The sequence below is a fragment of the Gopherus flavomarginatus genome, chromosome 14 (genome assembly GCF_025201925.1).
Source record: "Gopherus flavomarginatus isolate rGopFla2 chromosome 14, rGopFla2.mat.asm, whole genome shotgun sequence".
Taxonomy (NCBI): domain Eukaryota; kingdom Metazoa; phylum Chordata; order Testudines; family Testudinidae; genus Gopherus; species Gopherus flavomarginatus.
In genome coordinates this window covers 37758832-37786033 of record NC_066630.1, presented here as the reverse complement: position 1 = coordinate 37786033, position 27202 = coordinate 37758832, and the positions used below count along the sequence as shown (strand labels likewise).

At 49.3% G+C, this 27202-nt stretch overlaps 2 protein-coding genes across 2 annotated transcripts in view; one reads left to right on the top strand and one right to left on the bottom strand.

The window, feature by feature from the left end:
- Nucleotides 1–7867: 7867 nt before the first annotated feature.
- On the bottom strand, nucleotides 7868–25720 carry TEPP (testis, prostate and placenta expressed). The gene is made up of 8 exons (XM_050923003.1): nucleotides 25499–25720; nucleotides 23595–23826; nucleotides 19871–19932; nucleotides 14217–14391; nucleotides 12818–12879; nucleotides 10828–10892; nucleotides 10706–10738; nucleotides 7868–8045 (listed from the first exon to the last, which is right to left on the bottom strand). The coding sequence occupies exons 2-8, from the start codon at nucleotides 23815–23817 to the stop codon at nucleotides 8015–8017; spliced, it is 651 nt and encodes a 216-aa protein (XP_050778960.1). The 5' UTR covers nucleotides 23818–23826; nucleotides 25499–25720; the 3' UTR covers nucleotides 7868–8014.
- The window catches only part of LOC127034291 (cyclic nucleotide-gated cation channel beta-1-like), a 35930-nt gene continuing 31429 nt past the window's right edge, over nucleotides 22702–27202 (top strand). The window contains exon 1 of the mRNA XM_050922997.1: nucleotides 22702–22759. The gene's annotated coding sequence lies outside the window, so the exon portion shown is untranslated. The remainder of the gene's footprint in view (nucleotides 22760–27202) is intronic.

The following is a 27202-nucleotide window of genomic DNA, read 5'->3' as shown; positions in this document are numbered from 1 at the left end:
GATTCATGTCTGGGGGGGGGGGGGGTTGAGTTGGCAGAGCTATGTAACTCTGAAAATGTGAGACCCTGATCAGGAATGAGGGATCTCTTGACATCAAATGTAGTCTGTTTTCCTCCTCATTTTTAGGTGTCTCCCTTGTGATCCTATCCTGCAGCAGTAGCACCTTCAAAACATTTCTCCCTTCTAAATAGTCCTGCTTATAAATATACAGCCATTGTCCCCCACAGATCTCAAAGTGCTATGACAAAAGAGGGGTAAGTAGCATCTATATTTTACAGGTGGTGCAGAAGGAGGTGCACAGAGGGGAAAACGGCTTGCCTAAGATCACCCAGGGGCAAAGCTGGGAACAGAACCCAGGTCTGCGTTAAGAAGCACTTGCATCAGTGAATGAAATTCTTTGCTCGCTAGAAACAGCCCATAACACTGTACTATGTGGACAGCATGTTACATTTTCCTGGTTTTGAGGGGCAGGGAAAATCTTCCAATTCTGTATCCTAGAAGTTGGAGCTATTGCATACTTAGATCCTTTATTGTCAGGGGAGATTTCTAATTGTAAATGTGACAGTTGCCTGAGACTGTGACCCCCTAACTTGGGCAGGGCAGCATCATATACATGGTTGAGAACGCTTTGAATTGAGGCCTAGATCAGCGTTTCTCAAATGCGGCCACCATTGGCTTTTCTTGTGGCCACAGCCTCCTGGGTGGTGATTGTGGGGCGGTAGGAGGGCAAAGCAGCGGCGCCTCCCCCAGGGTCGCCAGCAGGGGTTGGTCCCTGCCCCCTTCTGGAACCACAAACACTGTAGGAGCAGGCAACCAATGAGAGTTCTTCACTTTCCTGGGGACGGTGGGGCTTGGGCTTTGGGCTTCAGACCTGGGGTGGTGAGTGGCAGGCTCTGTCCCCCAGTCGCAGGGCTTCGGGCTCCGGCCCTGGCCTCACCCCCTTGCCCCTGGCTCTCTCTGCCTCCTCTAGCCCCCATCCATGCAGCAGGATTCCAATCTCCAGCCCTGGACACACCCCGTCCCTCGCTGCCGCCTCCACCTCCCCATCCAGTCCTCCCTCACCCCATGCCTTCCTGCATCCGTACCCATCTCCCCAGCCAGGGTTTAAATTTAAATTTAAATCCTCCAGCTTGCGGGGGATGAGTAAGTTTGCTGTGAAAAGTGATATTAACAAACATCACTTTTCACAATAGCAGACTTACTAGCTAGCAAGTCTTCAAAAAATCAACCAAAAGAAACAAAATATGCAAAGCACCTTATTTGTGTTTCTATTTTGTTTAGGTCCCGTAAAGACTAGGGACAACTGCACGTTATTTTTACTGAGTCTGCAAAAAATCCTATGTAAATAAATTACAGTGATATGGACATGTATATGTGCATACTTACTTGTTTTTTCTAAAGTTAATCATTTTAGGAAAAATTGTTAGTGGCCACAGCAAGAGTTGGTGGCTGCACTCTGGGGCCACCAAAAATTTTGTGAGAACCCCTGGCCTAAGTCGTTCAAGAAGGTGGTGCTGGCCGTTCAGCTAGGTGGCTGTCTTTCCTTCTGGGTCAGTACTGAATGAGTGGTTCTGTGCTGCTGGGGTTCTTGGCTCTTGGAGGAGAGAGAGAAGCATGGTTCTGACCACATGCCATTAAAAGGTCTGCATCACGTTTTTCAAGCCTTGTATCCAATTATTGAGGTAAGTGAGGGCTGCCCTTCACCACTGCCTGGCTTCCTTATTCTTTGTAAGGTTATTTCCAAGACATGGGGCGGGGAAGTTAAATTGTGTTTTTAGGGTTTTAAAATATGGAGCGGTTTGAACTTTGTTCTAGAGCGTCAGATCATATTCTGTCTTTGGGGCAAGTTCCCCGCTCCCCCCAAACACTAGCAGCTTTGCACAATGTCTTTTGACTTGGAATTCATTAAATGGCGATAAAACCAAGAAATGTGCATAAATCAGAGGGTTAAGAGCTAGTTAAATCCCAACTGGAGTAATAAGTAGAGCTGGCCAAACAGTGGGAAAATGACAACTGTCCAAAATGTTGAAGTGGTTCCTGTTTCACAGGGTTCAAAGTTGGAGGCCCCCCCCTTTAAATTTTGCAATAGCTTTTGAAACTGCAACAGCCATTTGTCGTTTACCAAAAAATGTGTTTTGTTACTGCAAACTGGCGTTTGGTCAATGAGGAGTTTCAGGAATTTAGAAAACATCTTTTGAGAAATGAATAAGGATGTCATGGAAAGGTGTTTAGAAAAGAGAGAATATCCCCAACGGTAACAATTTCTCACCAAACTTCATTTTTTTTGAAAAAGGCTGTTCTGTGATTGGAAAAACCTACTCTGTGTCTCCTACACCAAAAAAACCCAGACCACCCTTAGTAACTCAATGGTGCTACTCTGGAATTCTCCTGCCAGCTTGTGGTATTTGCATTGTTCAGTGCTGCTTTGAGTTGTTTAAGGGCTACTGCTTTTCCCATTCCACAAATCCAGAGACCAGAGTTCTGTTCTTGGTTCTGACACTGATTAGGTGAGTGACCTTGGGCACTTCACCTCGTGGCCTCACTTTCCCCATCTAAAATGTTTGAGAGGGTGGGTAGCAGTGTCCAGACCACTCGATGTTTTGTATATTGTTCACACGTTTGCTCCGTGTTGTCTCCTCTGTAAGGTAAGCACTCCTGATCTTTTCACTGGCTCTGTTGGCATGGAAAACCTCTCCTGTAGTCATTCTCAGTCTAACTTTAAACCAGCATGCCGCACAGGTGGGAATGTGAGTAGCCACAGAAGCTATTTAATCTATAGGCATTATCACCATCCTACTGTGATGCAGGGTTTTGCTAGACGCAATCAGCTAAGTACCGGGGGAGAAAGCTACCCATACAAGTGGTTGAAATCCACTCAACTGAAAGGCTTCATGCTGCTTTGAAAGTACTGAAGGGCTGTTCTATTTCTCGGCTTGTCTCTTTAGTTTCCACCTTTCTGTGCGATCCCTTTCATTGGGCCTGCGTCAAAAATCATGGAGGCTTCTCTCTGTTTCAGGGACTGGAGTCGGTGTTTACTGACAGGAGCTGGTAATGTTCTGTGCTGTTACTCCTAGCCCGTTGCAAAGTGAAATATGGTATTTGATTCAGCCTCCTAGTTGTCTTAGAAACGGATGTGTCCTGCTATTTGTAAATTGCCTTTTGATCATCCTCCCTAACCTGCTTCATCCACCTTCCATGGATAGGCTGGGAAGAGCACTGCTCCTCCCTCTTATCTTCCCTCTAAAGCCCTGCTCTCCAGTAACGTAACCTGTCTACTCTGAGCTGACCCTAGCACAAGACTCCTGTGCTCGCCAAAACACACTGCGGTGTGGGCAGCGTGAGCTGAAACTTCTTTCGGAGTCAAAGCTGGTGGTAGTCAGTATATTAGTGCCCCAGAAAGATCTCCGGGATATAGGGTCCTTGCAGGCAATGAACATGGCCTATACAGCAATGTGAATGGACTGAACATCACAAAGTTCTGATGTAAGTTTTAACTGCAAACACAACTGGTGAACGCCGATTTCTGTACCAAAAGCCCCTTCTAACCTTGCTTGGAGGGGCCTGCCACACAGAAATACATATTCGCCTCTTAACACCATTTTCCCATTTTGTTTAATACCCCTGGCAATGCCTTGTTCAGCAAAGTTGTCCCGGGATGCGAGATGGCAGGTAACAGAAGCCTTCCTGCCCCTCTTGGGTCTCATCAATGAACAAGAAAGTACTACAAGATCTTCCAAGCAACTAGACAGCTGGGGTGTCTGCCTGCTCTTTCTGGGCCTGACTCTGCCATCCAGTCTCTCGCTGAGACGCCCCTACCTCTGCAAGTAAATCCTACTGCTCCACGCACGGGTGACAGAATTGTGCTCTGTATAAACGTGTGATGCGTTTTCCACTTGAAAGACCCTGAAGCGGAGCAGGGATAACCTTCATTGGACAGACTCTTTTCATCCAATAATTGAACAAGTGTAGTGTACATTGAATGGCTTTTTAGTTGTCCCAGAAAAACATTTGTAGCTTTCAGGTGTAAGCAGAGTCAGGATGAGCTCTACCCTGACATCTGGTGGTGAATTATGGGAAGTGTGGGAAGAATTTCGGGAATTGTGAAGTCTCAGATATTTGCATGGGCACGACCAGCATAGCCCAAGGCAGCCTGGGATGGTTATTGTGACAGCTCTGGGATCCCCAATTTCTTTGTTGTTGGGGGCAAGATAAATAAAGTGCTGCCACCTGATTATGTGAATGAGGAACTACGAGACTGCTTTATGACACAGATGTCTCAATATATCTTAAGTGACACTTGCTAAACAAGGGACATGGGTTCCAATACCCAGTGAATGGAGAGAGGTTGGGGACTGGTGTGTGTACCTGATGGTATGGGCCCCTTTTGAGGGCCTGGAACACCAATTGCACAGCCTCCTCTCTCCACTGTAAAACAGTAGAGCTAATTTTGATTCCATTAGGAGTCCATCTAGAGACTGAGCTGAGTTCATGTTGGGCCAATGGTGCATTGGCACCAGGGCTCCCCTTCTAAGAGCTGACTTCTAAGAGCTGAAATCACTGAAAGAGCTGTGCTGAGATCACTCAGTGCTGTGTTAACTAGTGGGGGAGCCTGAAGACCTATTGTTAAGTGGCTGGCAGAGTGGAGCAGTTTGCAGTTTGTTGGAGCAGCCCGTGGAACGGTGAGTGGAGTGAAGCGGTTTGCAGGGACGGCTGGAGGAGCGGCACAGCTGGTGTAGTGGAGCTGGTCATGGGGAAGGCTGCAGCAGAACTCCACGGAGAGGCAGAGCAGTTGGCCCTGGCCCATGTAAGGTGCCCCTTAACACCTTGTGTGGACTTCCCCCCCCCCCATTTCCACCCAGACTGGGGGGTAAAACTCTGCAGATAAACTTTTGAACTCTGGGGTGGCACTGACCAGAGACTTTTGGGTTGTTGGACTTTGGGGTGATTGGGCTTAAGACCCTAATGGGGAAAGGACATTGCCAAACGTACTTGGAGATGGGTTTTTGCTTATGGTTTGTGTTATAATCCTGTTTGTGGTGTTTCTCCAATGGGATGCCGCATTGTTTCCCTCCTTTATTAAAAGGATTTTGCTACACTCAGGCTCCGTGCTTGCGAGAGGGGAAGTATTGCCTCCTAGAGGCGCCCGGGGGGGTGTGGTATGTGAGTGTCCCAGGTCACTGGGTGGGGGCTCGAGCCGGTTATGCATTGTGTTATTGAAACGGAACCCCTAGATACTGAACCCAGCCCTTGTTGCTGCCAACTCAGAGGGGCAGAAGGGTTACACAGGTAAGATTTTGGCACTTGTCCTTGTGTTTGAGGGTCGACAGAACATGAACGGTCCAGAGCATAACTACACTGCAGGTACCAACTTGTCCCATAGCTGTTACTTGTCTTGTGACTGAGCAACTAGCTGCATCGTTTTTATAGTTTCCCACCGCCCTGTGAGCATTGCTGCTGTAGTTCCTGGCTGGAGGGCTGTGGTTGCTGGGTTAGGACTGCATCACTATAGTACAATTACCCTATTAAAAGCTAATACAGCGTCCTGCTGGTGTGGTTTCTTTAGTGATACTTTTCTCATGCCTGTCCTTGGCTGTAGATGCTTCACACTATTTCACACACATTACAGGAACCTTGAGGTTCCAACTGAGCCTGGGGCTAGGGGCTGTGCATGCAGGGTAGGAAACACTCCCTGTCCTGAGGAGTTTTCAGTCTAATGGACAAGACAAAGGGAGGGAGGGGAAGCAGGAGCACGGAGGGGTGAAGTGACTTGACCAGGTCAGTGGCAGAGCTGGGAGAATAAGCCTGGTCTTTCGATTCCCAGGCCAGTGCTCCCAACCCCTGGACTGTGCCACCATCCTGAAAACCTGTACCATGCCCAGTGAGCTACATGGCCCTGGTTTTTAATCAATGTGCAGGCCCTGAATACTGCACCAGAAGGAATAAACCACATTCAATCTAAACCCATTTCATGGAGGTGCCAGTTTAGTTCCTGGGAGTATGGGACACTGCACACCACTAGGCTCCCATCTGCCACTACTTGTCTTCCTTAGTGAGCCATTTGGCTTGTGATTCCTTATTCACCTTCTTAATACAGGCTTTTTCTGGTGTAGGTTTTTAAGAATAAATCTACCCTTGGCGTTACCTCCCTGTGGCTGCGTCCACTCTTCTCCAAGCCAAACTATAGACTAAGATACTTTGCCTCAAAACCTTTAGAATTCTTTTCATTTAGGCCCCTTCTACTAAGAGGTGATTCTGAAATGTGCTGGCTTAGTTAGGATGTCTTGCCCTAGCCACTCAAACAGCTGCAACACTGATCAAAGTAGCTCTGGTGGCAGGGGCTGAAGTTCTGGTGTTCAGTCGCTGCTGATGCCCTTGGTCGCTGTACGGTGGCGGCTGCCCTTTGTTACAATTTCAAACAAAGCAGGGCTGCCAGATGACCGGCTCCAGGTTTTCTGCTGCCCCAAGCGACCCCCACCCCAAAAAAGCGGTGGCAGCGCAATCGCGCCGCTCCACTCTTTGGTGGCAATGCAACGGTGGGTCCTTCGCTCCGAGAGGGACTGAGGGACTGGCTGCCGAATTGCCGCCGAAGACCCGGACGTGCCTATAGCGGCCGGAAGGCCGCCCCTTGGTATTGGCCGCCCCAAGCACCTGCTTCTTTAGCTGGTGCCTGGGGCCGACCCTGCTGCCAGAATACGTTAGCCAACAGCAATCAGATGCTGCAGCGTTGAAGGAATCTATTTTTGCCCCATGGTTCAGTATCAAACATACTGTAGCTATTTCTTGCTGGCATAATGCAGCTCCATGCCTTCCCTTAGCACCCATCTCCTGGTAGCATTACAGGCCAGGAATGTCACTTAAGCAAGGGGTCAGTGTAAAGCTTAATGCAATGGCCCTTTTCTCTCCAGCTGATAACAGGTCCATGCATTTCTGGCCTGGGCACCAGAAGACTGTGTCTACTCAGCGGGGTCCCATTCCAGTGCTGCTTCTTCTGGCTCTCCAGTAACTTGCTTTGTTACCCTAGGCAGGCAGACAAACTGGGTGTATGTGTCTAGCTCCCATCACGAGCATCTGAGCACTGCACAATTCATGTCTTTATCCCCAGGACAATCCCGAGGGGCAGGGCAGTGTGACTATCCATCCCTAGATCACAGGTGGGAAGGGAGGCACAGAGAGACTGACTCACCCAAATTTAAAGAGCTCCACGGGTCCTGTCTAGGCCTGTGCTCATTTTAAAGGCACCTTCCAACTGTTACTCAGTCTGCTCTGCCTGTCCTGCGGTAGGAGTGAAGCTAGCACGCAGGCACAGAGAGCTGGGCTGGGAAGCTCTGGCATTCCGGGCAGACAGGGCATTTGCTGGGAGGGAGAGAGCCCTGGCCCTGGGAGTCACAGAGTGCTCTGGAGGTGGGGCTGGGTGCGGGAGAGATGAGCCTTATCCCAGTGAATGAGAGGAAGTAAATGCCAGCAGGTTAGATGGGTGGGGAGAAAGAGGGAACAGGGACACTATGAACATCTCCAACAGCCAGGACACAAGATGAGGGTTGCCTCAGTGTCCAGCATTCTCTCTTTGAGCTACATGTGCATGGCAGGGAAGGAGAAGAGTCTGTTTCTTTGATATATGTGCAGCACCTAGTGCAGTTCTGCCTTGATCCTTGACTGGGGCCTTTTAGTGCTTCTGCATATAACTGACTGGTGCATCCCTCAAAACATCCAGCAAACATCTTTCTTTCCAGCTCACACCAACTTTCCCTTCCTGGCTTCCTCACAGCTCAGGCTGAATGGCAGGGTGGGGGGAGAAAGGTCTGAAAACCCTTGGGAAGCCCCTCTCTCATCCTCTCTTCGTTATATTTAGACATTTTAAGAGCGGTTTTTATTTGCTAGGAAGTGCAACCAATGTGTATCTCCTGCCCTTCCCCAGGGCTGCCTTGGGATCCTGTGCACCTCGGCCGCTGGAGCTGGCTGTCAGAGGCCAAGTAGGTTCACCTCTGGCTCCACACCCGTTCCTGTTTCCTGCCGGCTAGCGCCAGGGCTGGAGGTAGTGAGAGCGGCTGGGAAGGAAAACAGACACAGCATTTGATGAAGCACAACAAATGGCTTCAACTGACTTCACTGGGTGATTCCCCCACCCTTCACTCTAAGCCCTGTTACTAGGCCTTAGCCCTTCTTCCTCCCATGGAGCACTTCCTTTTCCCCTTGTCTGTTCCTAAGAGAATCCTCCTCTCCCTCTCCTTCCCCGCGTCCCACCCATTCTCTAGCCACTCCAGGGCCCCTCCTTGTCCAGGGCCACTCAGAGGATTCAGGGGCCTGGAGCAAAGCGGGGGAGCTGTGGCACTTGTACTTACCCAGTGGTCCAGGTCTTTAGTGGCATTTTGGCAGCAGGGGTGCCCTTCAGTCGCTCTGTGTCTTCGGCGGCACTGAGGGGCCTCCTGCCACCAAAATGCCACCGAAGTCCTGGAGCGACTGAAGGCAGGGGTGAAAGTAACTTACAGGACTTACCCGTACTGCCGGAGTCCTGAGGGGGGCATGGCCTCATCTGGAAGAGGCGTGACCTCAACTGGAAGAGGCGGTGCATCTCAAGATTTAAAGGCCCTGGGGCACCGGCTGTGGCTGGGAGCCCCAGAGCCTTTAAATCAATCCAGGGCTCCCAGCTGCAGAGGTGGCTGGGAGTCCTCAGGGCTCAGGGGCAAATTAAAGGGTCCAGGGCTTGGGCCGCCGCGGAGCTCTGGGCCCTTTAAGTCCGCACTGCAGCTCCGGCTGCCAGAGCCGCGGGCGGGATTTAAAAGGCTCTGGGCTCTCCACAGCTGCGGCTCTGAGCCCTTTAAATCCTGGCCCCAGCCCAGCTGAGCTGCTGGAGCTGCAGGCGGGATTTAAAGGGCTCTGGGCTCCCAGATCCCTTTAAATCCCCGCCGTGGAAGCTGGTGCGGTCTGGCACGGCATACTGGCTCTTGCCGGTACGCTGTACCAGCCTGTACTGGCTTACTTTCACCTCTGACTGAAGGCTCCCCTGCGGCCGAAATGCTGCCGAAGACCCGGACCGCTGCCGGGCCAGGGTTCACGGGACCCCTGCAGGGCCTGGAGCAAATTGCCCCACTTGCCGCACCCTCTGGGTGGCCCTGCCCATGTCTCTTCTCTGTCCCTTCTACCTCTCCTCTCCTCCCTATTCTTAGGGATCCAGCTTATGGCACAGCTATTCGCTTCCTCGAAAGGGCAGAGGAAACATGCCCCTGCCTCTAATATTGGAACCAACTAGTCAGGCAACTGTTGTCTTGTCCTAGGCTGCCAGGCCCCCTCTCTCTCATCTAGCAGGAGCTTGTAGAAACCCCTATGTTGATGTGAATGGCTTGCATGCACACACAAGTGGATGCTCCATCTATACACATGCAAATTACTTCATGTTGGCAGGGGATCAGTGTTGAGCACATACATCTAACTGGCGTTATCTGGAATTGGCATCTGATTTATTGCAAAGCATGTACCCTGAAATGGATTTATTTCAATTACAAAAAAATCCCTCAGGAAAGCCCGTGCTAGGTTAATAGCATGCAGGGGCGGAGAAGTGAAATGCAAGAGACTGCAAATGGGAAAAAAAACAAACATATAACCTGTGACTGCAGTCACAACAAGCTACATTTCCATACACCCACATGCTGGTTTAGTTACAGCAGGGGTTCTCAAACTGGGGTTTGGGACTGCTCAGGGGGTGGCAAGCTGTCAGCCTCCATCCCAAACCCCCCTTTGCCTCCAGCATTTGTAATGGTGTTAAATACATTAAAAAGTGTGTTTAATTGATAAGGGGGGTCGCGCTCAGAGGCTTGCTGTGTGAAAGGGGTCACCAGTACAAAAGTTTGAGAACCCCCTGAGTTACAGCAATCCTGGACATTAAAGCACAATACTAGTGATTGCCAAGGAGGAGGAATTGCACTTGGTGTAAGGACCACAACTTTTAAAGTCCCTGAGTGTTGTGCTTAAACTTCTTGGCCACAGTGTGGTATTAATATACTCTGCTTCAGTAGCCACAATGCTGTTTGTAAAGTCTTTACAGCCATGGTATGCACGTGTGCTTCTTATAGGCTCAAAGATGTTAACCTGCAAGGCAATGGGGGATGCATGATTCACTAACTGCTTTCCTTGTGTGTGCTAGCTTTCTGCACAGGCTCATGATGGAGACAGGTTTTTTGCCAGCAGTCCAGTGTGATGGCAGAGTTGCACAGTAGCATTGTGTTGTCCAAATTTAGGCTAGGCCAAAGGCCAGCTGGGTTAGGACTATCCCATCCCTCAGCAAGCCAAAGTAGGAGAGCTGGTCCCCTGATTGTGTGTGCGCATGCAGAATCCAATTAGCACTTGCAAATCAGAACTGGGGTGCATGGGGCATTTGTCTCCTCCCCAGCTGAGGCCGGTGATGGTGCTGGCTTCTGAGCCAGACTCTGAACCTCTTCCTTTCAGGGGCAAGCAGTTCTTCAGCTGCGTAGTCCCCCAGGGCGAGTATGGAGTTTACCATCTGGCCCTCAGGGAATATCTGGCAGAGGGAGGCTGATAAGGGGCTGTAGGCAAATTACTCTCCTCCTTCCCTACAGCCAACTTCCCTAGGGTGAGATAGCGCATTACCTCCCTCCATGCATTCCCCACCCTCATGTCCCCCTGAATCTTCCCCCCCTTTACTACTGGCCTTGGCCCACTTGCTTAATTCAGAAGCGTCTCTGCAGTTTACCTGTAAGCTGACCCAAAGCTCCTGAAGATATTGCTGCAAAGGATCAGAAGGCAGGGTGAGTCACAGAAGGGCACAGAGGGGTTACAAGGGTGGTCTGGGTTGGGGAGCCTGGGGCTACTCACGTGCTGTTGTAAGGGAGGGGCTTCTGTCCATATCTGTCCAGGCTGGGGTTCTGATTGAGGCAGTACTGGAGGGACAGTGCAGAGCAGGGAGGGTAGTCAGAGATGGCCACTCTAGCCAAGTAGCACTCCCCCATCTGCACCCCTTTGCTGCCACCTGTCCAGCCACCACAGCAGTGGTCCCCAAACTGTGGGGCGTGCCCTCCTAGGGGGGCACAGAGGAACATCTGAGGAGCAGGGTGGGGCCTAGGCCAGCCCCCACGGGAGAGGGGGCGGGAGCATCACTCTGCCCTGGGCTTGGCCTCTGACCGTGACTCCACTCCTGGCCCAGGGTGGCACAGACATGTTCCATTACTGGTAAGGGGGTGGGGGGTAAGAAGAAAGGTTTGGGCACCACTGCACTAGAGTCCAGCCTCTCCTGCCCACTACATGTGGATGTCCAGTTTCCTGTTGGTTTCCATAGCAGCCCCTGGATGACTTGCTGGGTGCCCAATGTAGAATCTAGTCCCCTAGCCTGATTCTCCTCTCCCACCTGTTTTACCCCCATGTCATTCTGTTGATTTCAATCGAGTCACATCTGATTTATATTGGCAGGTTGCATTAGTCTCAAGAGAAGGAATTGAAACTGTATTTCCCAAGAATAAAGGTACCTAGAAACCTTATCTGTGACTGGGGAAGATCTCCTTCCAAAACACGGTGAGACCTGGAACTAATAAGTGCTAGAACAGGTCACACCTTGGATGGGATATAATCATGGCAAATCCTGCTGATGTCGACAGTGGTGCATATGTTTCAATAGGTGGCGCTCTTGTCTCAGGCAGGCCTGAGCCAATCACAGAATCATAGGGTTAGAAGGGACTGCAAGGTCTGTCTGCCTCTGGTGCCCAGGGTCACAGTTGCTCAAATGAGATGTAAAATCTAACGTCTTGTTAGACCTTCCCATCTTGAAACAAGAGCAAAAAACCTTGTGGCAGGTGCAGAAGGATTGCCGTGTTCCACCCCAGCGGTGGCTGCATTTTAGTGGCGAGGGAATGTGCAGTAGAGCAGGCTAGAAGCTTTCAGGCTAGAAGGTCCAGTCTGGGAGTGGTGGGGGTTTATTACTGTGAAGGAAACATAGAACTTCTGAGCTGCTTCCTGTTCAATTCCTGTGAGTTAGGCAGCCCAGGGCTGTTACTGCTTCTGCTACTGGTGAGCCGGTGTTGGTACTATAAAGATACTCCTGCCAGTTGGCAGCTGCCTGCTCCTTTCCTTCTCCTGACCTCCCCTTCCCCATGCTAACTGCCAGACAGCTTTTCCCTACAGCTCTGGACCCAAATCGCCCAAGGGGCCTGACTTGTATCCATGCAGCCCCCTGGTGCGCACACACTGGGGCATGAGCGTATCTGTAACTGTGCCCGTGGGGAGAGTCAGGCTGGGGGAGCTGGAGTAGGGGATCCCAGGGCAGCCTGTGGGGTGGGGGATGGTGAAGTGGAATTCCCTGCAGTGGTAAAACCCAGCGTGGGCTATGAACTTGAGTCCTAGTTGGTAAAAGAGAAATCTGAAAGCCCCATGTGAGGGGGCTAGGAGTCTGGAAGGCTATGAAGGAAAGGCCCTTTCCTCCTCCCCTGTTTATGAAGCTACACTAAGAGCCTTCCCCAGCATCAGCCCACCAGCTCTGGAAGTGAATTAGACTCGGACTTTAAGGCCAGCAGGGACCAGTGTGATCATCTGGTCTGACCTCCTGCCCATGGCAGTGTTCCACTAACTCAGTGGGTCTCAATTTCTCCATACTGGCAACTCCTAGAATCCCCCTCCCCTCTAGTTTGGGACCTCCAGCCGAGTGAGCAGTACGGAAAGGATGGGGCGGTCGTGGCTGATATCCCATGGGCTGATGCAAAATGCCTGTCTTGAGGAGGTTAAACATAAATCCCACTTTCCCCCAGGCACCATATGATCCCCCAGGGCTCTCAGCAGGCAGCAGCTGCATCACGATTCAGTAGCAAGGAGAACTTACCCTCCACATCTGAGACACATCTGGCTTTAAGTGCCTAACAGCATAACAGCTGAACCCGAGCACTTGGGGGGAGAGAGAACGGTGCACATGGTATTATCACTAGTGACCCCAGCCCTCTCACATGCTAATATTTTAATTATGGCTTTAATCGATAGCCCTACACAATACCCAGGCAGCACAGCATCCTGGGAGAACACAGCATGGCAACCAATGGGAATGCGAAAAGAGTGACTTCCTCATTATGAATATCCCACCTGCGCTCTAGACGCCTGTCCTCCAAGGTTGGCAGCAAGAGCCTAACATATTTCTGCCCCCCTGTGTGTGCTGAGGGAGGAGGGAGGGAGCTCCAGTCAGTATGTCCGAACTGAGGGTCTTTGTGCTGCCAAGAGAGCTACTTGCTAGTGTCTGTGTAAAATGAAATAGTAAAGCAATGGCCCCTCCTGTCCTTTCCCCTTCACTGCCCCAGCCAGCCCGGTACTGCTGTGGTGCCCATCTCCAGAGCATCTGGGTACCCTTGTCTAATATATTCACATATTAATTTCATTTTATTTTATACTGCCTTCAAATCTGCCCTGTCCAGTTTGCTGCCAATTTCTGTACTACATCTGGGGGTGGTTTGGAGGAAGCACGTTCTGTGAAAGTGATCAGCAAACTGGTGTTGACTTGTCATCACTCAGTTCCTGAGCTAACAGTCCATGGAGACAAATGGGAGCTCTTGCACCTTTCTGAGCAAGCTCAGTCACTGCACTGGTTACATTCATTCCACACCCAGAAAGCTTTCTTTGCCGCCACCAGGATTAGAGACTTAATATTTTTACTATGAAAGGTAAGAATCTAGAATACCACAGATGTGGCAACTAAAAATAAAACTCTGCACAATCACATTCTCTACAGGGCTCTGGGTATTAGCAAGTCATTCAGGAAAATACAGGTAGGGGGAATGGATTTCTGCATCCAGCTCATCTATATCTCCAGTTGGCTTTGTAGCCCTGATCTGACAGCACGGCTATTCCAAAAAGAGAGGACAGTTTATTGTGCATATGGGTTGGCTCTGATGCAACATGTGCACATGTGGAAATGCCACCCTTACAACCCCCTGGCAGAGCCAGACAGCAGTGGCACATACAATACCTCAGAGCTCCCATGGTGTCATGTTGGTCAATATCACAGCTTTAATTTTATCAGTGAAGTGTTGGTCTGGCTTCACCATGCTCATTGGAAGAGCCACCAGTCATTTAAACCCCAACAGGGACCTCAAGAGGAGTAGGCAGCAGCTGAACTGGTCTCCCAAACAGGCAGACAGGGAGGCCGCAGAGCTGCCTATCTAAGAGATGAAATGACGCTGGCTTTTCCCTTCCTTCAAAGGGAGGCTTTGCCCCTACCATGTGCCTGGCTGTACCTTTCTTATTCACGCTGGGTAGCTTGAATTCTCCAGCAGAGGAGACGAATCGTGACCAGTCATCCATAGCCCGTGTGTAGCTTGGCCATTCCTCGTGATTAGTGCTGGGAGTGAGAGGAGCCATCTTCCCTGCTCGGTACCTTGCAGTGAGCGACTGGCCCAGCTTGGTCATCCCCTGAGTAGCAAAGCACAAGAGAGAGGTTACTCCAGACTCCCAGCTGGGTGCTCAGCAACCATTTTGAACCCTTTGCATCCCATCCACGCTGTTGACCTGCAGGCCAATACAACAGTAGAGGTTAGTCCCCTCCCCCTAATCTGCAGCCAGCAAGTAGGAAATCCAGCGCTGTCTGGTATCCTTTTACAGTCAGACTCATAGGCGCTGATTGTGTAGGTGCTCCGGGGCTGGAGCACCCCTGGGGAAAAATTAGCGGGTGCTCCACACCCACTGGCAGCCAAACTCTCCCCTGCCTTTCCCGCCTCCTCCCTTGAGTGCACCACGTTCCTGCTCCTCCTCCTCCTTCCCAGCACTTCTGCCCGCTGCCAAACAGCTGTTTGGCAGTGCTCTGGGAAGGAGGAAGGGAGGGGGAGGAGCGGGGACACAGAATGCTCAGGGGGGAAGAGGCGGGGTGGGGACTTGGGGGAACGGGGTGGAATGGGGGCAGGGTGGAGGCGGAGCAGGGGTGGGAAGAGGCAGGGCAGGGTGGGGACTTGGGGGAAGGGGTGGAGTGGAAGTGGGGTCAGGGGCAGAGGGGGGTCGAGCACCCACCAGCGGGAGCAGAAGTCAACACCTATAGTCAGACTGATTCACATCCATCTGGCACGGGCCTGACTCCAAAGTCTCGGCTAGTTGGCTTATTTTTATGCAGCAAATATGTGTAATGCTATAGACTCGTCAACCTTAACTGATTAATGGGGGAAGAACAATCTTGCACTTAAGGGCCCAGATCCTTAAAAGATTTCAGTGGGAGTTGGGCAGCTAAACATCTCTGAGGATCTGGGCCAAGGGAGAGTACAGGGAGCCAGCAGATCTGCTAGTGCTCCCTGCTGAACCTACAGCCATGTCTCATTAACCTCGCTGGGCTTCAGTCCCACCATCTGGGGGACTGCTATGGAGCTGCTAATAGATACCTGCCTTGTAGGGTTTACGCAGATCAGCTCATCAGTGCCTGCAGTGCACTTTGAGAGCCTGCAATAGAAAGTGCTACAGAACTGTCAAGTAACATCGACCTCCATAGTAACTCTGTGAGACAGGGCAAGTATTATCCCTGTCAGAAACAGATAGTTAAGGGCTAATGTCTCTTTTACCTGTAAAGGGTTAAGAAGCTCAGTGAACCTGGCTGACACCTGACCAAAGGACCAATCGGGGGACAAGATACTTTCAAATCTTGGTAGAGGGCAGTCTTTGTTTGTGCTGGTTTTTTTTGTTCTTCATTCGCTCTTGGGACTAAGAGGGGCCAGACGTGCAACCTGGTTTCTCCAATCTTTCTGAAACAGTCTCTCATGTTCAAAATAGTAAGTACTAGCTAGAAAAGGCGGATTAGGCTTATGTTTGTTTTCTTCACTTCTGAATGTGTATTTTGCTGGAAGAATTTTTACCTCTGTTTGCTGTAACTTGTATCTTAGGCTAGGGGGGAGGGAGTCCCTCTAGTCTATATAAGCTGAAGACCCTGTAAACATTTTCCATCCTGGTTTTACAGAGATAATTTTTACTTTTTCGTTCTTTAATTAAAAGCTTTCTTTTTTAAGAACCTGATTGATTTTTTTTTTCTTGTTTAAGACCCAAGGGGATTGGGTCTGAACTCACCAGGGGATTGGTGGGGGGAAAGGAGGTGGGGGGAAGGTTAATTTCTCTCTGTTTTAAGATCCAAGGAGTTTGGATCAGTGTATCTCTCAGGGAGGTGAAAGTCTGGGAGGGGGAAAGGAAGGGGAATGGTTTATTTTCCCTTGTTTTAAGACTCAAGGGGTTTGGGTCTTGGGTCCCCCAGGGAAGGTTTTGGGGGACAGTGAGTGTACCAGGCACTGGAAATTCTGGTTGGTGGCAGCGCTATCAGATCTAAGCTAGGAATTAAGCTTAGAAGGGTACATGCAGGTCCCCACTTTCTGGACGCTAAAGTTCAAAGTGGGAAAGATACCTTGACAATCCCCATTTTACAAATAGGAACAACTGAGGAGCAGTAACGTGACATGCTCAAAGCCAGTCAGCGTCAAAGCCAGGATTAGACATCGGAGGTTCCTGGCTCCTGTGCTCGGCCCACTCCATCACACACGGCCTTTACACAGAGAAAATGTTCGTATTTGCATTGGTTACTAAAAGTACACAACATAGTGTCTTTGAACAGGCCAATAAATACGCAATGAGAAGCCCCTTTGTGCCAAGGACTGTCAGCTGCGGCATTGGCATCATATTACCAGCCCTGAAAATGATCCCATTTCTGGGGCTCATCTGGGGTTTGAGCATCTGAAATGAGTGGCAAACAGCTTTTTATGGTGGCATCCAGGATCCTTACCTCCTTCCACTGCAAAACCACCACTGCTTACTTCTCTAATGTTTTTTATGACTGGCTGCTCTTTGAGCTTACTTTGGCTTCTAAAATCCTCAGATGACAGTACCCGTAGAAACCGCCCTGCTGCCTTAATCACTAGGCCCCACAGATATGGCACCTGGTAACAAAAAATGCAGAGGCCACCAATTTCACTAGTCAGAGTGTGAGCTGAAAAGTAACTGCAAGCTACTCGCTCCTGTTCTGAAACAGGAAAGACTGAAGCTTAACAGAACTTGGAGTAAAAGCCAGATGGATCCAGCTCTGATGGGAAGTGGAGCATAGGGTGAGTTTAGAAATCAGTCCCTCTTTCTCTCTGTTTGCTCTTCACACATAACTAGCTTTGGAGAAAGCTAAGCCTTGGCAGAGAGCCATGAAGCAAAACTGAGCTGAAGCTGCCCCCTAGTGCCCGAAGAGAGAACAAGCCCCACAGACCCGAGAAATCTGGGCCAAATCTATCATAGAGAAACAACTGTATTTACAATTTCAATTACACCTTTTCTTCTCCTGCCACTCCCAATCCCACTGTTCCTTCTCCCCCTCTCCTCCCTTAAATCCCTTCTTATCAACACAGTTCTTCCCTAAAGCCTTTCAGCAATGAGTCCTGCCCCACGTGGCAGCTGATGTCCTTATCACAAGGGGATATTCACCATCAGTTGTCCAAGAATGTGTCTACAGTAAAGCCCTGAGTCTCATTTATGCTAAGATGGTGCAAAGGGTTCTTAAAAAAGCAGAAAAATCCTTTAAGATGCTAGAGAGCTGAAAGTGGCCTTAGCACAAATGAGAATTAGGGCTTAGATATTTTTTCCCCTTAAAAATTCCCACTTCTCCCACCAGCAGTTCAGCCTTCTGCGGTGCAAGCCACTTGGGCATCCTAGTGGGGAACATCTGCTGTTTGTGGGGGTTTTGTGTGTGATTTTTATTGACTGAAATCTCTGATTACACACATTTAACAGACTAGGCATGTCTGTCAAATGTTAATATTCAAAAAAATTGGACAGATGTGCTGTTTTTTGGGCAAGTGAGTGTACTCTGAGTATTGACTAAATGGTAACAAAATATCAGTATCTATTTATCTTCTGTTTTGCTGGGTATGTCTCACAGGGCACTTTGCTCACTGCTGGGTGGTGCCTCCTTCTGGCAATTCTGAGGATTAGTTGCGTCTGGTTCAGCACCTCCTTTCTCTTCCTCCACTTTGGCAGCTCTTCTTTTGCTCACAGAGTTGCAATGTGGCTTCGTGGCTCACCTCTTCTGCCAGGTCCCACTGTGATCCCCCTTCCAGGGCGGGTCTTTCAAAGTCTCTCTCCATAAGCAGCATCAGGAAGGCCTCACACCCGCTGTCCTGTGTCACTCCAGCAGTCTTCCTAGTCACTGCCCCTAGCACTCTGCAGTGGAGGTAGCAGGACCCAGGCCCACCCTCTACTCTGAGTTCCAGCCCAGAGCCCTACAGCAAGTAGTTAAGGGATATGGCTACATCTTCTTTAGCGCTCTTTTCCCTGGACTATGTCCTACCATGCTTCCCCAAGCTTTTCATTCTCCAGTGAAGTCTTCCTAGTCAGACCCCATCTCTTAAGGCTGTTAGGTAACCTCTTTCTCAGGTGTTCCTGTTCCTCCTTCCTACCTCATGGAGACAAACTTCAGGCCTCTCTGCAGCCTTCACTGTTACCAGACTCCTGGCTTTATAGAAGCGTTGCCTGTCCCCTCATAGGTGAGCTTCCCTCTAATTAGCACTCTCCATACAGCCTAAATCTCCTTGTTTTGCAGCATAATTGGCTGATTGGACCCACCTGGCCTAATACAACTCTCTCAGGGCCAGTGTGGGGAGCTGAGAACAGGTCCGGGTCCATGGTCCAGCGCCCAGTGGCTGCAGTAGGAGGGGTAGGGGAACCAAGGCCTTCCTCCTCTACTGGGTTCTAACTCAGGGCCCTGTAAAGCCCATCCAGCATCTTCCACCCTGGGGCATGTCAAGTCAGCCTCCCTGGGTCACTTCCTAGCCCCCTCTTTCCTACAGCATGCTGCTGTTAGTCCCCATAAGTGCTATCTCACGAGCTGCCTACCCGGCTCTGGGCCCGCAAGGACTGCCGCTCACTGCCATTCCTTCTCCCGATCCAGCTACAGCCTCCTGCAACCCTCTCAGAGCAGCTCCTCCCTACACCAACTGAACCGGCCGGCTCCCCAGTTGGTGCATGCTCTGCAAGGGCACAGGGGCGGGATCGCCCAAGCCCAGAACTGCTCTTTAACCCTTTCTGTCCAGCAAGGGGTTTATACATCCTGTCACAGGAGCACACCCCAGCACAGTATGTAATTGATGCATTATTTTTTTCCATAATAACCACCTCCCATATTTTTTTGAACCATTCTCCTAGAGTTGGACTATTTTTCTTTTTCAGTAGCCTCTGCCAGTGTTTTAACTACCTGTCATCTAATCCCGCCCAGGTTCTGTCCAACATGGTGGTTAAGATACCAAAGGATGCAGGTGTCCTGTCTACACTCAGGCTCCTGCTGCTAGAACTGTGTTGATGGTAGCAATGGTGGGAAAATTGAATAGTCCAATATAGACAAGGGCAACAGATGTCAGCCATAGGTCCCCTCCCCGCATCTTCCTTCAACCAAGGCTGAAAACCAATGGACCAAATTGGTTTGACACCAGTGCCAGATGGGATGCTCTGCCCTGGTTGGAAGGAGGTGTTTGGCTTGTTTTTGTAGCTGGTATTGAAACTGATTTGGCTCTGTCTACTAGCAGCCATGTTCTTTTCATCCCCAGTTGGAGGACAAACTGGGAACCAGTGGTGGAAACCGATTGTCAAATTCCAGAACATTATCCTAGTGTAGACATGAACTGGTTTGTCTGTACCTGTTCTGGATTGTACGTGCCTCGGAACAGGGACTGTAGCTCTTTATTTGTTTGCACAGGGCCGAGCAAACAGCTGATGCTGGCTCATGTCTGAAGGTCCCTCAGTGCTTACACAGAGGTGGATCTGGATGATATTCAGGCTTGTGTTACAGGGCGGGGAAGGCACAAGTGGGTTATACGAATGCCAGGACTTAGACCGAAAGTCAACAGATGTGTGAGTGTTCCTCATAATGCCGCTTCATTTGGCTGAAGTGACTCACCAGGGACGGGAGGCGCTTGTTGGGGACTCCCACCAGAGTGAAGGATGCGTTGGCAAAATCCTCTGCAGGAAACAGAAAGGAGAGAAATGAGAAGCATGGCCTTCTTGGTCACTTCCAAAGAGTGGAGAGCAGGCTTGGCCTAGCCCACCTGTCTGGCCCAGGAGTGTATCCAAGACAAAGCACTGGGCTTTGGAGCCTGCTTGAAAACTGTGTTTGAACTGCCCCAGTCACAGCTTGGCCAGCCAGTGCAGGCACAGGGCCAAACTATTTTACAACATTTTTTGGAAACCAGAAGTGATCCTAGATCCCAAGGGCTACCCCTGGGGTCCTGCAATGGAACAGTCTGAATGGGGCTTTAGAAAATGGCTTTAAAACAGTTTGGCTCCACCTCTGCTGATTAAAACCATGCTGGGGCAGTGTTGCCTAGTGGGTATGACACCAGGCTAGAAGTCAAGAGACCTTGGTTCCTGCCTGGCTTGGCCATTGACCTGTTGGGTGATCTTGGGCAAGTCACATCACCGATTCTTGCCTCAGTTTCCCCTCCCACACAGCATCTGTCTTTGTTTGAACCAGGGAGTGTATCTCACTATGTGTTTGCACAGAACCTAGCACAACTGGGCCCTGATGTTTGTTGAGGCCTCTAGACTCTTCTGAAATACTACAAATAAATAATAGTGTTAAAAACCAGCTTAGCAGGAACTGTGTTGAGACTTCAGCACAGACGGGGCCGCGGAGGCCCTCAGTATGCTAGACTGCCTCGGAAGCCTGCCACTCCAGGTGCTTCTCCAGCGATGCTAACAAGAATGGGTATGTTAGTGTGGATGGGTGCAGTGAGGATGCAGGCTAAACCCCTCGAGTGCTGAGCATTGTCCAGTGCCTTCCCACAAACCCCTCCTGTGCCCAGTTAAACAGACAAGTTGTCTGGCTGGGATGATTTAGTTGGGAATTGGTCCTGCTTTGAGCAGGGGATGGGACGAAATGACCTCCTGAGGTCCCTTCCAACCCTGATAGTCTATGGTTCTAAGTTCTTCCACAAATGCACTGGGAAAGTCTCACAGAGCAGTTCAGTGCTCTGCCCCACAAAGACCCCCAGGATGTGCCCTGAGGAGTCTTTGACGCACACAGGTGAGTTCAGACCCAGTGAGGATGCAGTAAGGCTTTGTAATGTGACTGTTCATACCCAGACTAGGCTAACTCAGGTGCTGATTATCTGAGTGAAGCAAGCCACACCCTTATTCCAGAAGGTGTCTTTTTCCAGTTTAGCTTAACCCCTTTATAATGCTTTGTATAATTATTCTGGTAAATTTCCCCATATAGACAAGCCTTAAATCAGTTTTTAAACTGATTTCGGTTCAGCTGATTCAAATCAACTTCTGTGTATAGACAAGGTAAAGGAAATACGCTACCCCAGTCCTTCAGGCAGGAAAACAAAGGCACTGTCGACCAGGCGGTGACATTTTAAATGCTAACCGTTCTTTTTCAAAGGGGAACATTTGCTCACAGTCATAGTGGGAACAGTTGTCTTGCCAGGAAGCCAAAACACACCTTTAGGAGGACATTTCAGTGTGTTCCATTCTATGCATCTGATGAAGTGGGTTTTAGCCCACAAAAGCTTATGCTCAAATAAATTTGTTAGTCTCTAAGGTGCCACAAGTACTCCTGTTCTTTTTGCAGATACAGACTAACATGGCTGCTACTTCATGGTGTAATTCATGGTGGTTAAGTCCATAAATGGCTATTAGCCAGGATGGGTAAGGAATGGTGTCCCTAGCCTCTGTCCATCAGAGGATGGAGATGGATGGCAGGAGAGAGATCACTTGATCATTGCCTGTTAGGTTCACTCTCTCTGGGGCACCTGGCATTGGCCACTGTCGGTAGACAGATACTGGGCTAGATGGACCTTTGGTCTGACCCAGTATAGCTGTTCTTATGTTCTTATGTTCTACTCTGTAACTATTGTTAACTGTGTATTCCCCAAGCCCCTAGAGAGCATGAAAATAACTCTGATATGCTAACTACCCCGAAGCTGCTAACTGGAGAGGAACTGCTCTCACTTAATGAACGATGTCTCAGTGCTAATTGGGAGGCTGGGTTGGAGGGTTGACATTGCAAGGAGGGATTTTGACACCCTAAGGGTATGTCCAGACTACCCGCCGGATCGATGGGTAGCGATTAATCTATGGAGTATCAAACTATTGTGTCTCGTCTAGATGCGATATGTTGATCCCCGAACACGCTCCCGTCGACTCTGGAACTCCAGCAGAGCGAGCGGCGGTAGCAGAGTAGACAGGGGGAGCCGCAGCCATCAATCCCGTGCCGTGAGGACGGGAGGTAAGTTGAAATAAGATAGGTCGACTTCAGCTACGCTATTCCTGTAGCTGACGTTGCGTATCTTACATCAACCCCCCGTCCACCCAGTGTAGACCAGGCCTTTGACAAAGGAGCTGGAATCTATTAAATAGAGAGGATACAAACCTTAGCTAAGGGGAGACGTGCATTGGAACTGCCCGAACCCAGCCTGCTGCTGGCAAGAGCAATCTAGGCCATTGCCGAGCTGAAAGAAACTTATCAATAGACACTTACTGTGGGATTTGGCCTGGCTGGGTAGACTTTGTGACGTCTAGACAGTCATGTCTTATTCTGCTTAACTTTTACTTGCTTTGATTTTTTTCGCCCTCCATTTTTCTAGGACAAACGCACCTGGTTTTCTCGTCGCTAATCTGAACCGCAGACAGTGAATGGGGAGCTGTTCCTGTAAGAAGGAATCCAGGCCTGGCCTCCGAGGAGTGGCCATGGGGTCTCATCTTCCAAAAAGAACTGAAAAGCTGCTGGCTGTGGGTTCAGGGATAAGCCTAGAGACCACAAGGTGCCCAGCTCTGCAAACCTCAGGTGAGCCCATAGAATCTTAGAACTGGAAGGGACCTCGAGAGCTCATCTAGTCCAGTCCCCTGCCCTCCTGGCAGGACTAAGGATTATCTAAACCATCTTTTTATAGAGCCAGGGCAAAGATTACAGAAGAACCCCTGGGCTATGCCACGTTGCAAGTGCATGCATATAAGTGAGGAGTTACCCTGGGATGGGAGGGCTTTATTACTGAAACCAGCCTAATCTTAATTGGAATACAGAGTGGTAGAATTGTCTGTCTGTGCACCAGTAGCGCACTTCATACAAGTATCAGGAAAGCAGTCAAGGGCAGGCTGTGTATTTTGCTGAGTCCCTCTGGTTATGCTGGACTCGCCTGGTGCACAGACACTGCACGACATTACAGAAGATCACCTTAGTTCCTCACCACAGTTTCCATGTGACCTAGGCTACGAGAGTGCTCTGGGTTACCAATGGCTGCAGGTAGACGGAGACCTTGCGGCCTGACTTTCTAGAGTGCTGAGCAACTGCAGCTCACGTTAACTTCCCTAGGAGTTGCAGGGACTCAGCACCTGTGAAAACCAGGCTGCTGTTTTATAGGATAATGTCAGAGCTTGAGAAATAGTGGTGTTATCTGCCGCAGGCAACAGCGATACCTAGCACTTTATATAGCGCTTCTCTGCCCCAAATCTCAAAGTGCTTTACAAAGGGAGTGAGGATCATTTTCTCCATTTTACAGATGGGCCAACTCATTGGTAGAACTACCAATAAAATCCATTCTCCGGAGTCCCCATCCAGTGCATTCTCTCCAGGCCCATATTGCCTCCCAACAGAGTATATCAAAGCCCAGTGGTATCATTACCTTTGGTGCACGCAGTGGTTGTCCTGGAATGTTCATCTGGGAGTTTGTTCCCTGCTGAGTCCATGTCCATTTGCCGTAAGGTTGGCAGGTCTGGATGGAAAAGCCTGTCCTTTACTCCAGCCAGCATGACCTTCTTAGGGTCCAGGGGCAGTAGCACACCTGGGGCTGTGTAGACAGGATGTCCATCTTCAGGCCATGGTACCAAATCAATTACTTGGGCCATTCCTGTAAACTAGCAAAGCCAAAGAGAGAACAAAATGAAAGAGACAAGTGCAAAAACATGGCACTTATTTGCTAACAGCTCTATATCCATCCTGACCGACAGACCGTGTGTCCTGCTAACGTCATGTGTACAGGATGTCCACTTTATCCCCTAGAGATCAGGCATGGTTTGTTTCCCTGTTTTGTTGCCGGTATCACAGCAAAGGGAACAACACACACTCCTGTCAAATGGAGACAGCCCGATGAATGTTTGCTGGGTGTTCCATGAGCCTCTAAATAAATCCCTTCAAAATGCACATGGTCTTGGGCTTGCTGCAGGCATACCGGGCAGGTGATTAACATTCCACTCTCTTAGCTCAGCTACCCCTGCGCAGTCCTGGCGAAGGCACAGAGATAGGTGTCCGTGCAGTCTCAGGACAACAGTGGCCTTATCACTCAGGATCAAATTCTCAGAAGTGTCTCCTACTTTAAGATGCTTTTTCAGTGCCAATCTTCAGCCACAGACACCTTAACACCTGCCTTGCACCCATGCTTCCCTCCTGACTACGTTCTCTGTGCCCTATGCCCACTCCTCACTTCATGCCTGCTTATGCTGCCCTGGATGCTGGGATCAGCTTCCTAGCTCATGTGAGCCCATAGCCCCAGCTGCACTGTCCAGGAGCCAGCCTGGCTTTGTTCTGTTTGCACTGGTCTGTACTGGATCCACCTGGGGCTTTTCACGGCCTGATCCGACTCTCATTGAAGTCAACTGAAAGATGCTCACTGCAAAGGCGGTGGAATCGGGTAAACGCTGGAGGGCAGAGATTTCAGTCTCGTATGGCACCTGACCTGGTCAATGGTAAAGAGTCATGGCCCTTACAGCACTTTAGAAATAACAGGATGCTCGGGATCTGCTGAGGGTAGGTGACTGCAAATGAAGCAAGAGGGGAATGTAGATCACGTCCCTGAGTTTCTGAAGCAGGAGCGGGAGAAGAGACAGAACAATGGCAGCTTGGTAGCCTGTTTTAATCAGTAAAGCTGGGGAAGAACTTGGTTAAAGTCAATGGAAAACCTCTTACTCTGAAATCAGTAAAATCAATAGTGAAAATGGCCTAGAAAAAATGGACACAATTAAGTCATTAAATGTACTATTTTGGTTCAGGATTCATAGTCTCTCTTGTGAGCTGATCTCACTATCAGACGACTCAATCACCCACATACCAGAGGTCCACAGGAATCAACACTCTGGTTTGGATCACCCCCAAACTTTGGGAAAGTTCATATCCACCTCTGAACCACCTCCCAGCGGACCCCTAGCTCCAAAAAGGGCTGAACTCAAATCCTGGCTTCTAACCCCTCTGAACTTGGAGGAGGGAAGCTCTGAAATTTGCATCTTGCTGCATCCAGGGAACACTTGGTAGGGAGTTCACTGCACTGCCACAGCAGCTGTGTGATGAACATTTGACTCCTAGGAGAAAAGCTCCCTGAAGATCTAAAGAGAGAGACGTTAGCCCCAGGACGTGCAAAGTTTTGCTGGACTCCTTAGATTCTTCACCTGTGAGCAGGGTTGGCCGAAAGACACAACAAAGACAGTGCAAAGGAAAAGCAACACCCGGGCTTTAGGATCGATTATAAATGTCTGTACAGAGCCTAGCACATTTTCAGGGATTGCCACGGTATAAATAATAAATAATTATAAATACCTAAACCGAAGCGATACCTATTTTCTCAGCTTTCTTTGCATTGTATCAGGCCTGAGGTGGACTCCAGTCATTCTGTTTACTGATCCCTTATTCTCCATGGCAACAGGCAGCCAATATCAAAAGTAGTTGTTAGGTGATGAAGGCAGGGTTGCTAAGTAACCAGAGCCGTGTCCCTGTAGTTACCTGGTAACTGGTGACCCCCATTCAGCCTGGCTGAAAGGGAAGTTCCAAGCCCCACAGGCCTCCAGCCAGCTGCTGCAGCTTCCTGATAAAGAGCTGGTTTGTTTGCAGAGAGAGAAAAGTCACAGGGCTGGGTGGCTGCAACCTACTGGAAAGCATCCCTAGTGGAGAGCGCGGACGTGGGAAACTGCATTGCCCCACAACCACAGCTATCCCCAAGCACAGAGGTCACATAGGACCCCACAGATCCACCCATAGTGGTGCCAGGTGCAATAACCCATGTTCAGTGGGGGAAACTAATATGGAATTATGCAGCTTAGAGAACTGAGGACACTGCGCCTGATGTTTCACTCCTGGGATAGGAAAACACTAGGGGTGTCAATTAATTGCAGTTAACTCATGCAATTAACTCAAAAAAATTAATTGCAATTAATTGCACTGTTAAACAATAGAATCCCAATTGAAATGTATTAAATATTTTTGGATTTTTTCTACATTTTCAAAAATATTGATTTCTGTTACAACACAGAATACAAAGTGTACAGTGCTCACTTTATATTATTTTTTTATTACAAAGTTTTGTGCTGTAAAAATGAAAAACAAAAGAAATGGAATTTTTCAATTCACCTCATACAAATACTGTAGTGCAATCTCTTTATCCTGGAAGTGTAACTTACAAATGCAGATTTTTTTTGTTACATAACTGCTCTCAAAAACAAAACAAGTCAAAACTTTAGAGCCTACAAGTCCACTCAGTCCTGCTGCTTGTTCAGCCAATCACTAAGGCAAAAAAGTTTGTTTACATTTACAGGAGATGCTGCTGCCTGCTTCTTATTTACAATGTCACCTAGGGTGACCAGATGTGCCAATTTTATAGGGACAGTCCCATTTTTTGGGACTTTTTCTTATATAGGCCTCTATTACCCCACACCCGCATCCTGATTTTTCACACTTGCTGTCTGGTCACCCTATTGTCACCTGAAAGTGAGAACAGGTGTTCACACAGCACTTTTGTAGCCGGTGTTGCAAGGTATTTATGTGCCAGATGTGCTAAATATTCATATGCCCCTTCACACTTCAGCCACCGTTCCGGAGGACATGCTTCCATGATGATGATGCTCATTAAAAAATAATTCATTAACTAAATTTGTGACTAAAATCCCTGGGGGAGAATTGTATGTCTTCTGTTCTGTTTTACCCTCATTCTGCCATACATTTCATATTATAGCGGTCTCGGAAGATAACCCAGCACATGTTGTTTGATTTAAGAACACTTTCACAGCAGTTTGACAAAACGCAAGGAAGATACCAATTTGAGATTTCTAAAAATAGCTACAGCACTCGACCCAAGGTTTAAGATCTGAGTGGCCTTCCAAAATCTGAGAGGGATGAGGTGGGGAGCATGCTTTCAGAAGTCTTAAAAGAGCAACACTCTGATGCGGAAACTACAGAGCCTGAACCACCAGAAAAGAAAATTAATCTTCTGCAGGTGGCATCTGATTCAGATGATAAAAATGAACATGC